A 13,343-nucleotide genomic window follows, 5' to 3' on the forward strand; every position below is an offset into this window, starting at 1 on the left:
TGTCTGATGTGACTGCTAACTCGATAATCACAGCCGCTATGGTTTGGAATTCATTGTCAAGCACCTTGCTAATATTTGCATTGGCGAAAGAAGAATCACCAAAAAGGTGACCTTTCAAACTTGCCTTGTTACACACTCCTTTTTAAATACACTGTATTAAAATAAATATGTAATGTTTGGAAATAAATAAATATGTAAATGTATGTAAATAACGTGTAAACTAACTCCAGAACTTACAGTAAATGGGAATTAAAGGCCCACAAAATAAAACTCAGATCATTCCTGGCTTTTGTAGGCATATTTTGCAGTTTTTGTTACAGACCTCCAAGAGAACACACGTCAGTGAAGATGGTTTAGTAGGGTCCTGTACAAACCAAAGGTCCTATATAATGCTGCAGAGGACCTCTAATTTGCTGCATCCTGCATAAAATGATCCAGTTCTGCATCTGCCAGCCTCTGCAGTTAACAAAGAGAAATGCCATGACTCCAGTTATTTTCCTTCTGTTCTAGATACCTCGTTTTTTTCCAGGAGATATCTGTTGAAGTAGCTGTCTTCCTCCTTGATCACTACAAAAGAGGATCTGATGTACCTGAGTAAGGAAGAAGAAACATTTGTCTTCTTCTCTTTGACAGTTTCTAGTAATAATCTGTAAAACTGAAGTTATAAACATGAAGTTCCTATAATCACAAACCTGAGTTTATCCAGTGATCCCAGCTCAATTTCCTAGCATGACTACTGTAAATAAATGTTGAAAAATAATGAATTAAACTTAAAATTGATAGTGAAATTCTTTCAGATTTCTTAACTCAGTATTCTTAAATTTTGTCTTCTGATGAAAACAAGACACAGTCTTACCACTGACATAATGGCAGCAGAATATAAATTTGCTCTACTTTAAACTTGCACCATTTTCCATATGTTCATAATGTTAAATTATAAAAGTGAAAGTCAAAACCAAAGCAGAACTGTATCATAGTTAACTACCAATTTGTCATGAAGGCAAGTATCACATATGAAGTAACCTATCCCCCAAAGTTTTCATAGATGACAAAGTAAATCAGGGAATGGATAAATTTCCAAATGAACATCATTACCAGTTAGAGCGGAAAATGCCATAAGCCTGGTACTACTCCCTGTAATTGGGGGAAAAAAATGCTGGAATATATGAAGTTGTTCACATTAATGTATACTGCAGTACTTGACTTCACACCAACTCTCAAGTTTTCTTAACAACATGTTCCTTTAACGGGGAGAAATTCTTAATGTTTGCATTTTAAGTCAGAGAGTAATAAATTACGTATTGGTTCCTGAACTGTGAGTGAACAAACCAGTTTGTGAAGGGGCATGAGGTCAGACTTACAACGCTGTCATTTAAGTTGTCTGACTTTGAAGTCAAACCAAAGTTTGCCATTAGAGTGAGTATATTACAAATTTGGCAGGACTTTCCATCTAAACAGAAGCACAAAAGTATTGTAGTTTAAAAGTTGTCTCTCTCTCCCCCTTCTTCCCCACCCCTCACATTTCTTCCTTTCTTCTCACAGCTAAAGCCTTGAAAAAGTACTGAGCGCTTTCTGTAAATACTCATTTTATCACATTTTCTTAATTCTATTAATTGAAAGTGATTGCAGTCATTTCAGTGGATTTAAACGTTTGGAATGTAGTACATGTGTTAGAAGTGGGTCTCATATGAAGAGTCTGAAAATTGTAAGGGGAATTTAAAATCGTGTCACAAATGTGTGTATGTATAGAGTGTATCCATAAAATGTCGGTAAAGAGAAGTAGCTACATATTCTGTCCATCATTGTTACTATATTTCATCTTCATAGAACAAAATCTGCCTTGTTTTCATCCCAAACAGCCAGTTTCAAAGTATGAAAATTACAGCATTCCATCTTGAGACACACTGTTCCAATCCCAATCACATGGAATTTTATTTATCTGTGTGATCTCTTGCTCAAAGACTATAGGAATGGAAATATGGTTTTCACTCAAGAAATACACCATTTGAACAGAATCTGGCGATTGTGCTTTGCAAGAACAGTCATGTTCAGCTTAGCACTCTGACTAGTACCCATGATGGACAATTCTCAATTCTGCACAGAGCATGTTAAAGTTGTCAACACACACATGTGTTTGAGTTGGATTTTCTCTAATAGTTTATACACCATCTTTGTTCTTCAAGGCATTGTAATCAGCATTACTTTTGCTATTTTTCTGTTACTTCCTCCTGTATATGAATCCCTTCTATACAGAGGAAGGTAAATAGTATACCCAGCGCACAGATTCTTCTTACTCCGCATGACATGTCCCCATCAAAGTGTAATTGTACTAATAAACTCTTAGTATTTATACATGATTTTTTTCAGTTATATGTTAGCCATAATATGGCACTGTAATCAGAAAATGCGTGTTTATGTGTAAAAAACATTCTTGTTATGCTCAGTGGCCTGTTTGTGGCTTTAAAAGTCCATTTCTTCTGTGTCTTATATTGGGCAGTGTTGCTCAGTCCATATTTCTATCTCCCCCCATTTCAGTAAAGTCTACTTCTCTGCTTCCTTAGCTTTTCAAAAGAGATGCACAGGCCTATTGCCTGTCTCAGTTAATATTTTTCACTAGGGGATACATAATGTGACATATTATACAATGTGTCATACTGTGTGTTTTTAATAATGCTTCTGACATATAGTACTTGTGTAAGCATTCCAATTTATGGTTGAAATAAGTGGGATCAGGATTTCACCATAACAGTGTACTAATTTGTTTTAGGAAGTCAAATCATTGTTTAAAAGTTCACCAAGTCTCCACCTGTGTAACAGAAATTGTTTAGTGATTTTTAGTTTTAACCTTTACATACCATGGCACTTCAAGTAGAATTAAAACCTTTGTTTCATACTTTAATGATGGAATGTAGTTTTTCCATGTGGCACCAGAAATCTTCTTAGACACAAGAACTCTTAATTTTAGACAGAAGAAAGAACTCTTTTTAAAATTAGTGAAAAATGTTGGCTGAACAATATTTAAAAATAATCCTCCATGTGCTTGCTTTGGGAGTTCCTCATAGCTAAATCTTCTATACACAACCTCCAGGAACTTATACACACATGCACATGTGTGTAAACAGATCCAGGCAACTAAGCTTAGAATTATAAAAAGTAAATATAAAGACTGATCTCTACAACGATAAATCATTTTGGGTTATTACAAGGTTATCTGATGAAGCAGTCAGTGTTTGTCAACATTTTTCTCTTTTGACATAATGAAAATCCTCAACTGAAAGTGATGATGTCATTATTTTTTCCAGAAGTACATAAATGACGGCAAGTGTTTGTCATCTACCTATTTTGTCCACCCTCCTGTAGTATAAAGCAAGAACGTTTGCTTCCCAGGGTCTAATCTGGCTCAGAAGAAATTGATGGAATAAGGCAGAGAAGGGGCCAGATGTGGATGTATTGCACAGCAGCTCTTGATAGTTTAATATTCAGGGTTAAGTCAGAAGCTAAGAATTTATAGGGAAATTGTGACACTCAGCTATATTACATTTCTAAGCTTTCAAGTGACACAATAACATTCAGTATTTCTGGTTCTAGCAATGCCTAAAATTAGTTCTTGCATATGTAACTAGAAAAAGGGTAATTTTCATTTCTAAGTAGCTAAAGCATCTCTTTAGATATATTGAATATATTATCAGATATACCAGGTATAAGATACACAAAAATTTATTAAGGCCTATGTCTGAATGTTGTGCATTCTGAGAATTCAGGAACAAATTTTAAGGGATAACTGAAAAAAAAAAAATTGCATCTCATTTCAAGGAAACAGATAATATTAGGTAAAATGCTTAAGACTGTCAAGGATGAATGAAAAATGCACGTACCAAACGACTATGCATATAATTGATGACAGCTTCCACATATGTATACTTCTTATAGACATGTATAGCTGCTTAAGTGTACCTGCTTAATGCAAACACTGGAATACAATCTGTTTCTGTTTTGCATTGCTTTCCTATACGTGCATCAGAATGAGTCTTGTAAAGGTAAGATCAACTCTGACAAATTGAAGCGACAAATGGTTTAACTCTTTGAGAGACAGAGATGAAAATATTTGTCTTTTAGAATTTGAAAAGAATGTGGACATACAGTAGAATATTTGGAAATATTTCCAGGAATGAAAGCCTAGAAGATAGATTGATATTTTGTTTTTTTGTTTTTTTCCTGATTTCCCTTTTAGATAATCAAATCCTTATTTTAATTAACTTGTTGATATAAATACAGCAGGATTGTTGTATTTTTTAAATAACTCTTTACTGAATATGCCAACAAGATAATATATAGTGTATAGTGAGGTTTTGAAGTTAACAATGCGTGCAACATGGCAGATTGCAGAAAACAGATAACGCAGACTTCAAACCATCTATTTTTCCATGTTAAAGATATAAAATATATCAAACACAGAACAGAATCAAGTGCGCATATCTCAGTTAAATTCAATTTTATGAAAGATCATCTTCAGGTATTTGGGACCAAGTGAAGATAACATTTTTTTTAGAAGCTTATCTGCATCAGAATTCAGCTCTCATGAGGCACATATCCACAGAGCCCCAGTATAATATAATAAAATCTTGCCAAATCTCTTTTGTAATAGTTTTCCAGATGGACCACTAGCCAGCATCCTTTTAAAGAGCAAGACATTGTTTGCTGTACAAGAGTTTAATGCCAAATGCTTCAATATTGCCTGTAGTATCATTGCGATACAACATGTCCTGCTCAACAGAGTTCAGGGGAGGACTGGTCATCAGCTTCCTAGCATTACCTCTGTGTTTAGAAGAGATCATCAGGCAAGATTTGATGAGGCTCAGAGCCAGTAAATTTTGGTTTTGGCACTCATTTCTATTTTGTTTTTCCACTGAGCTGGAAAGATAAGTCATAAGTAAAAGCATCATTCTCATGTTCTAAAGAAAAAACTTTAATATCTCCATGTTAAATTTAAGGTGAAGGAGTACTATAAATGGAGAACTCAATGGGAATTAACCACTTCACTGTCAAAAGCTGAGACTGAACTTTCACTTCAATATAGTTAATAAAGTGCCTTTAAATCCATAACACCACCAAAATATGCATAAAGTTATTTTGTTTGCAAAATTAAAATCAATGCATTTCTCAGAGGGAGAAATTTTCTCTCATGGAAAGGGAAAATGATTGACAGAAAAATACAGTTGAGCTATTCTAGTAGCAAACAGTATATAAAACAGCTACTTCATTTTTCTGTTTTACTTGACATTCATCATAGTCCTTTATTGGCTTACAGGGAAAACTGCTAATAACTTTTCTGCCCAAATTAACCCAATCACTAAATATTCTTATGAGTAAATTCAATAATAATGTCTCCAATAAGAATGTGTCACCACAAAGTCCATGCATTTATCAGGTGTCCATTTCTGCCAGCAAAGCTACATGCAAGGAATACTTGTTACAGTGACAGAGCCTGTGAAAACGGGGACCTGTTTGCAAGTAAGTCTTCAGAAGGAACCCAAGGACTCAGCAAAGCAGTATCACAACATATTAGTTGTAATACTGCTTTAACATAATTTCACTTAAACTTTTAGTTTATTCCACTCACCAATCCTTTCTGTACATTTATGCCAGCTATTAACAGTATACAACAGAAGACGGGTGAGACTGTAAACCATTCATTTTCCTCCATAGCCAATGAACCTATTCAATTCAGGACCTGGAAATTAACAATTTGGGTAAATTGTATAACCACTTATTTGTGACTTCTACTCTATAGCCTTTAGTTAGTATCTGTGGTCAGACATTGGCATCAAGGGAAAATGATCCTAGTTTTATGAAGCCTAAGCAAAAACCTACTATTCTTAAACTTTTTATCACCAAAAGGTCATTGCCCATTTTTAATTGACTTGTTCCAAACACCTTACCCAGTGAAAATTGCCCATTATGTGTTCATCTAGTTGTGAGCTGAAATGAAGTCTCAGCTGTTTGTGTGGCTGACACTTTGAAAAGTCCTGGACTCTACTGCAGGTTGAAATACACTAACCATTTCACAGGTGGATAGCAATTAGAACTGGGAGAAACATTCTTCAAATGAAACATATGACCCTTCAGTTGACTATAGATGTGAATTTTTTAGATAACAGTTCCAGCTCTAAACATGAATTTTGGCATAAGTGGTTTGCTACTTTTTTTTAAAGGAGTATTTATAGAAAAGACTATCCCATGCCAATATATATATATATTTCTTAACACTGAAAAAAGCATAAACTATGCTACCTTTAATTTTATTTTGATTTTTGATCTAAGTGAGTAATAGTCCACAGAGAGATATGTATGTTTCACCATCTGAGATCAAAAAGAACAGTTTCTGGAAGCCATCTGTTTTCACCCTGTTAGGACAGGAACCACATTTGTCATCAGTTTGGGCTTGTGGATCATTCACCTGCAGTATTGCTGAACTCCCTGAATAAATCATTTGCTACAACTAAGGCGCCTAGCTCATTTTGAAACTATGGTATCCTGAGGACTAGAACAAAAGATGTTCATCAAGGAGGACAAAGATTCCTCCAGCACTAGTCACTGAAGTATGAAATTCTAGTAAGTGCATACTTTCAAAGGATGCCTTTTGAAATCAAACATACAGATAGTTATTTCAGTGAAACTAAATACTACATCCACACAAAATGAGAATCTCTGGCTCTATTTAATTTCAAACAAACTGAAGCATGCAATGGAAGCGTGCATAAGCACAACTATTTGCTGCTTGTCTTGTGGGCTTTGGCACCTAAAGCATATTAAACAAACAAAACAAAAGTATCAACCTTTTCACCACAATCTTCAGTAAATAGGTCACAGAAAAAAATGCTTTGCATAGACATTTCTACCTAGAATTATCCCATTTGGAATCATACGGCAGCCTTTCATTTAGCAAATTTTCAGTGACTTTACTATTACAGTAGCCATACAGGTTTCCTAAAATACCTGTAATAGCTGGAAAAAATAGCAAATATACAGAATATAGAGTGGAATTTCAAAATGTGATTATAAAAGGTTTTGGGGGAAGGATGCTGCTTCTTACACAATGATTGTACTTTGCCATCAATCATAACTGGATTCATTTTGCCATTGCAGAAAATGAGTATTGTCATAGAAACTGCACACTCATAGACTGCTGGGCTTCAAGAATGGGTTGAGAGAAAGGAGCAAAGGAAAGGATTAAAACCCTCTCTCTCAACATAAGCAGCCTCATAAAGCGAAATGTCTACACATTTCACAGTGAAAGTGCTTCAGCCTTTACTTCCAATCCACTTCTAACAATTTCTCTTTGTCCCTAGTTGGTCACTGTAAAAAGTCTTCTCTTTGGTTCCTTCAGGAAAGTTTTCTCTCTTTTCTCTTTGTTGTGAACTTTTGCTTGTCCACGAGCAAAAAAGTGAGCTGCATTAAAAAAACAAACTGAAAGAAATAAAGAATTAGATTTCACCAAGCTGAGCTGGCAAGAAAAAGAGAGTTCTTGGCAGTCACAGAGTCAATGGAGCGGCTGGAACATTATATAATTTTGAGCACAGCAGCATGGTTTTAATACAAGCATGATGTTTCGCATAGTGCGTGAAAAGCTCAAAGGCTCAGAAGGTATTCCAGCCAAAGAATTTGAGCGAACAAAAAAACAAATTCTAAGCCCACCTACTGCTTATAAAGCACAGATCATTGTGGAAAACTTGCAAAAGCTGAAGATAAAAGAAAGGAAATTCAGAGGGACAGTGTGTACTTGTGTTCTCAAAATTCCTCAGCTAATCGAATACTTCCTTAATGTTTGTCTCTATACCCCTCTGAATAAGGGAGGAAAAAACCTCAAACAAACAAATAGAATTTACTCATTATTTTCCCTGCTGAACATATTTCAGTTCATAACAGGCTTGGAGGCCTCTCCAATAATAAATATTTTTTAAAAGATCTTTCTTTTTTGTCTGTTTGTCCACTGTTTGATTTTGGCTTTTTTCCCTACTTCTCTATACTGAACTCCAATCCCTACATCAAATAAGGCTTGAACCATAAAAGTCAATAGAAACCTTTCCATTGGCATCATTTTTTGCACTATGTTTTCAGCAATTTACACTTTTAGATTCCAAACTCTACATGAATACTGCAGAGCTGGGAGCACACAGAATTTCACGCATTCAGGCTTTACCTGGACATGCTGTGTCAACAAATGCTGCTGTATTAAAGAGAGGTGCAACTTAATGACAGCTATCTGATACATACTGATAACCTTCATCTCCCACTGAGAAGGGTCAGAGAATGCCTAAAGCTTCTTAATCATAATGAAAAGCAGGAACAGTTTCTATCTTAAAGGTATATAGTGTTGAGGAAGATTTTCAGAGTAGCTTTTGCAAATAGGAATCAAGGTCACTTTGACACTGAGCTCTACATACCCTTCCTATTCCAAGTATATTGGGGAAAAAATAATCAAACAAAAACATAACCTTTTTGGTAGCACTCAGAACTCCAGTTTTCTGTTGGAGGTAGGAAATGCACAACTGACAAAAAGGGGAACAGTATTTCCAATTGTTTGATGCTGAACAGTAACTGCTGGGTTCAAGTCAGAAGGATTGCACCCATTTTATCTGAATTGCTTCTTTCTGTTCCTAGCGTGACCCTGTTTTAATATGCACTTATTTTCCTGTACCACAGGACACCTAGAAACTTAACATCCTTCAGACAGCTTCGACAGCAAAGTGGTTAATGTTTGAAGAATGAGTCATTCTTTCCTTTGCCATGACACTGGGTTCTTATTGTACAACCCTGTACAGTACTTAGCAATATTTTTTAAAGATTTAAAAAGCAAAGAGTTACAAAACCATTTGCAATTAACTTGAAATAGAAAAGATAGCACTTTTTTTTTAAATCCCATTATATAGTACACCGTATAAATTACAGAGTATTCAAATGCACAAATGCATCTTTGTAACATTTATCAAATGTAATTTTCTCATTGTTGTTTGGGGTGTTATTTTTCCCAGAGTTTTTTCTCTTTGTCCTAGACACCCCCATCTCCCTTCACTATCACGTATGACAGTGCTCCAGGTCTGAGACATTGCTGTTGCAGTATCGCATATTGTTGGGGATGTGGCAGTCTGTGTAGTTAATTCCCCCGTTTGGGGTATAAATGGGCTGCAGTCTGAAATCTCCTTTAAGGAGCTGATCATTATTTAAGGAGACAATCTGGAAGCTGGTTTCCGTCATCTCCAGGATGGAGTTGTCCTTCTTGGTCCCTGCCTCGCAGTAGTCATCTTTCCGACGGCCCCGGTTATATTTCCACTTCTGGGAGGTGTAACGCCCTTTTTTGTGCATGTGCCAGCAAAAAATGCTGAGCAGGACCACGAGGACAAATATCACTGCACCCCCAATCAACCCTGCCAGCAGAAATGGGGAGCCCAGGTTCTGAGAAGTTGTCTGCTCATGGCTAGAGGGGATGTTGCTGCCATTGCTCAAAAAGGAAGCCTTGGTTGTGGCTTCTGAACAGACAGTGTCTTCTCCAGTTTGGTAATTGTTATAAGTATCCAGTGGAACCAAACAAATCCGATAGGTGGATTTGGGCTCCAGATTTACCAAACTTAAGTGTTGTTTCTCACCACTAACTATACGTTCCTGAACAATTCCTCCTACCAGACTATGGCCCATTTTAACCCACGTGAGTTTATATGCCATTACAGTAAAAAGAGACATCCAGTTAACTTGGATGCAAGTATCATTCACAAAATGGATGGAGAGTTGAATCCTTTCAGATATAGGAGGTGTCACCCTTTCTCTGTTCTCCCTGTCAGGCACAGTGGGGAGCGTGGCTATGGTGGGAGTGAGCGGATTGTATTTGCTACCTGGGGGAGGAAACGATGAGGTGGGAGCTAATGTAGTCGACATGGCTGTAGCTGGGACTGAGGTGATGATAAGTGGCAGACCAGGGGTGGTGGTGGGGCATGACAGCATATTCATATTGAGCTCCCTGACTGCCATACCTCGGACCTGCTCTGGTCCCTGGCACATAAAGCCCCGTACATTGATGGAAGAAGGAATAAATTTGAGCCATTCAGTGACCCACTTAATACTGCAGTCACACAACCAGGGATTATTCCTTACAGTGAGTTGCCTCAGACTGTGGAGATTATCAAATACCCCCTTTACCAACATCCGAAGTTGATTGTTGGAAATATCAAGACGTTCCAGCTTGTGGAGGTTTGAAAAGGCTGTAAGTGGTATATGGGTTATCTGGTTGTCCTGCAAGTAGAGCCTTAGCAGATGTGTACCTGGAAGATCGGGAGGAGGATAGGTCAGTGAATTCCGCACTATTGAGAATTCCTTGAGCTTGGAGAGGTGGCTGAAGGTACCTTCAGCTATGCCTTTATTAGTAAGAAGATTGCCATCTACTATCAGACGCTCCAGACTTGTAAGATTCTGGAAGGCCAGGTCTGAAATGACAGCAATTCGGTTTTCATCTACTCGAAGTTCTTGTAAGTCCACTGGAAGGCCTACTGGTACACTGCTTAAGTGATTCTTGGACAAGAAGAGAAGCTTGAGGCTGATGGCTTCCTGGAATGCTCCATCCTCAACACCAACAGTGGAGATGGAGTTGTCATCCAGGTGCAGTTCTTCCAGCTTCAAAAGCTGAGCAAGGGCAGCCCGAGAAATGGTCTGAATGTTGTTTTCCTGCAGGTGGAGAACCCTGACATTCTTGGGCAGGTTCATGGGGAATTCATCCAATTGGTTGCCATACAGGTAGACTGTGTGCACAGACTGGACATTGTGCAACTCTGCAGGAAATCCAGCATTATTAATTTGGTTATTATGGAGGTAGAGGACGGTTACACCCTCTGGTATCCCGAGAGGCACTGAGGTCAAGCTTCGCTCATTACAGTAGACAAAGTTTCGATCACAGCGGCACACTTTTGGGCAGGCCAAAGTTTCGGAGACCTGCATGTACAGCCCCAGGGAAAAGATAAGCCATGATTTCATTACAACAGCCCAATCTGTGGGCCACATTCTAGTCCACAAACCCATTTCTAATTTAAAGAAATAAAGTACCAAAGTGTTAAAGAACTGATAACAATAATGAAGCACACGTAGCAAAATCTCAGGTCATTAAAATTGGCTTCTATTCATGTCCGGTGTTCAGGCCAGAGTTAAAGTCTTGGAGGCTAAGTATAAAATGCTCCCTTTATAATTGGTCTACCTCCTACTTTTGATAAGAAAGCCGCAGTCTTATTTGCCAGGGTTACAAAGTTTGTTTTCCTCCATGTGTGCTGAAACAAACAATAGCTGTGTCTTTGTGGATGAGCAACAGACTAATTTAAAGCTACCAAGTCTTCTGTGTATGAGTTGCTTGGAGGGGTATTTCCTTTCAGTGAAGTCTGTTGGTGTTACACTCAGCCTTCTGAAGTCAGAAGAGTCTTCATATCAGCTATCTGCCAGATCTGGCCAGCCTGTAAAAGAAAAAAAAAGGAAAGAAAAAGCTAAATAACATGAAATGTTTAATAGGGAAGATCAAGCACATTGGAAGACTGTTCTAAGGCTGTGTTTATTGTGTCTTTCTGGAAAAAAAACAAACACAAAATATTAATGTTAAACATTAGCTTAACATTACTGTTAAATAGTCTTGAAATATATTTGAAATATATCTGATGTAAAGTCACTGCAGTGATTGAAGGACTTTCATTGACTTCAGTGAAGGCTAGATCTATCACTTGTGTTTGCATATTGTATCTCCAGTCTTTGTTCTTGCACAATCTATCTGTTTTAAATCCTAAAACTAAAATATTTTAAAAAATTAAACCATTTGACTGGGAATTTTTGTTTGTTTTCTTTTGCAGAATCACTGACTTCAGTTAATGCTATTCACTGATGCCTGACAGAGTAGACTCTGGACTGTATTATTTAATCATACTCTATGTTGTTTTTTTTCATTTCCTACCAGATTCTGGAATGTTCTTCATCTGTTACTGTGATGCCATTTTCTATATTCTCTATATTAATGCACACTGCCAGATTATTGCGCCTCACTACAGTGAATTAGGTTCTTACAAGGAGAGTCTTTTAAGTAAGTACAGTAATCCACAAATACAAGATACATTGATGTAAGACATGCATTCGCTAAAACAATTATCTTGATATTGTTCCTGATGTGAACTGTGCTGTCAACAGACTTCAGTATTAGCTTTGCACTAAACAAAACAGGCCTGCAACTGTTAAGTTACTGGTTTAGGATACCCACTCAAACTACAGCAGTTTTGCAGGAGAGCACTTTTTTCAAGCTGCCAAGGTTAAATGCTTCTTTTAGTTCTGCTACACAGCCGTCTGTGAATGGCTACATAAGCAAATTTGTACAGATGATTTCTTTAACATATATTTTCAGCTAAATGCATTTTTTATGTTCCCAGCTACTATTTATTATTCAGATCTATAACCAAAGACATCCACTCTCTAAAGCATGCAATGAATGGTGCTGTATTGTATGATGCTATCTTGTTATATGTGTTGTTTCCAGAGACTGAAAAAAAGTGTTGCATTTTACATGCTTGAACCTAATGAAGGATATAAACCTTGACAAGTACCAAGCATTTGTAGATCACAGCATCATAGAATGGTTAGGTTTGGAGAAGACCATAAGATCATCTAGGTCCAAACCGTTGCTATGGACAGAGACATCTCACACTAGACCATGTCGCTCAAGGCCTTGTCCAAACCCTGCCAGGAATGGAGCATTCACAACTTCCTTGAGCAGCCCATTCCACTGCCTCACTGCCTCACAACCCTCACAGTAAATAAAATTTTCCCTATATCTAATTTAAATCTCCTCCATTTAAGATCTCAGGGTCTTGAATTGCAGTTACATAAGCATAGTGCTTTTCCAGATTTTGTTTACCCAGATCAAATCTCATTAGCTGGGATTTCAGGAAAATGGAATTTCAGTGAACAGAAATCATGTTTACAAATATTTTTACTTTATTTAAGCAGTTTAAGCACTCTTCATGTAATTTAGAAAGAAATGTAGTTCAGAAGTACATGAAAGTTTGTTCTTCTGCTACAGCTGTACAGTTTATAGCATGTCTCAGACACTGCTTTTCAGAATCTCACGGACTGACAGGTTCTAAGTCTCAACTGTTATAACCCTGCAATCTTGCACTTGCAGATTAGTATTATTATTTGAAGCATCATCAGGGTTCAGCCTCAGGGCTAGAACAGTTGGAGGTAAGAAGTGAGACCCTGAAAAATCCTGTATCTTATCACTATGAATTAAAATGGTAAATGCACGCATACCATAATGCAGGCTATACTGTGTA

At 37.1% G+C, this 13,343-nt stretch overlaps 1 protein-coding gene across 1 annotated transcript; it reads right to left on the minus strand.

Moving 5' to 3' along the window:
• Window positions 1-8,029: 8,029 nt before the first annotated feature.
• FLRT2 (fibronectin leucine rich transmembrane protein 2) lies at window positions 8,030-11,379 on the minus strand. The gene has a single exon (XM_061347823.1). The coding sequence runs from the start codon at window positions 11,062-11,064 to the stop codon at window positions 9,076-9,078; it is 1,989 nt and encodes a 662-aa protein (XP_061203807.1). The 5' UTR covers window positions 11,065-11,379; the 3' UTR covers window positions 8,030-9,075.
• Window positions 11,380-13,343: the final 1,964 nt, after the last annotated feature.

The sequence above is a fragment of the Neopsephotus bourkii genome, unplaced genomic scaffold (assembly GCF_033783945.1).
Source record: "Neopsephotus bourkii isolate Nb327-2 ecotype Australia unplaced genomic scaffold, CSIRO-AGI_Nbou_v1 NB_328, whole genome shotgun sequence".
Classification (NCBI taxonomy): Eukaryota; Metazoa; Chordata; class Aves; order Psittaciformes; family Psittacidae; genus Neopsephotus; species Neopsephotus bourkii.

Coding starts and splice junctions, on each gene's coding strand:
- FLRT2 (XM_061347823.1), bottom strand. CDS start 11,064: ATGGGTTTGTGGACTAGAATGTGGCCCACAGATTGGGCTGTTGTAATG.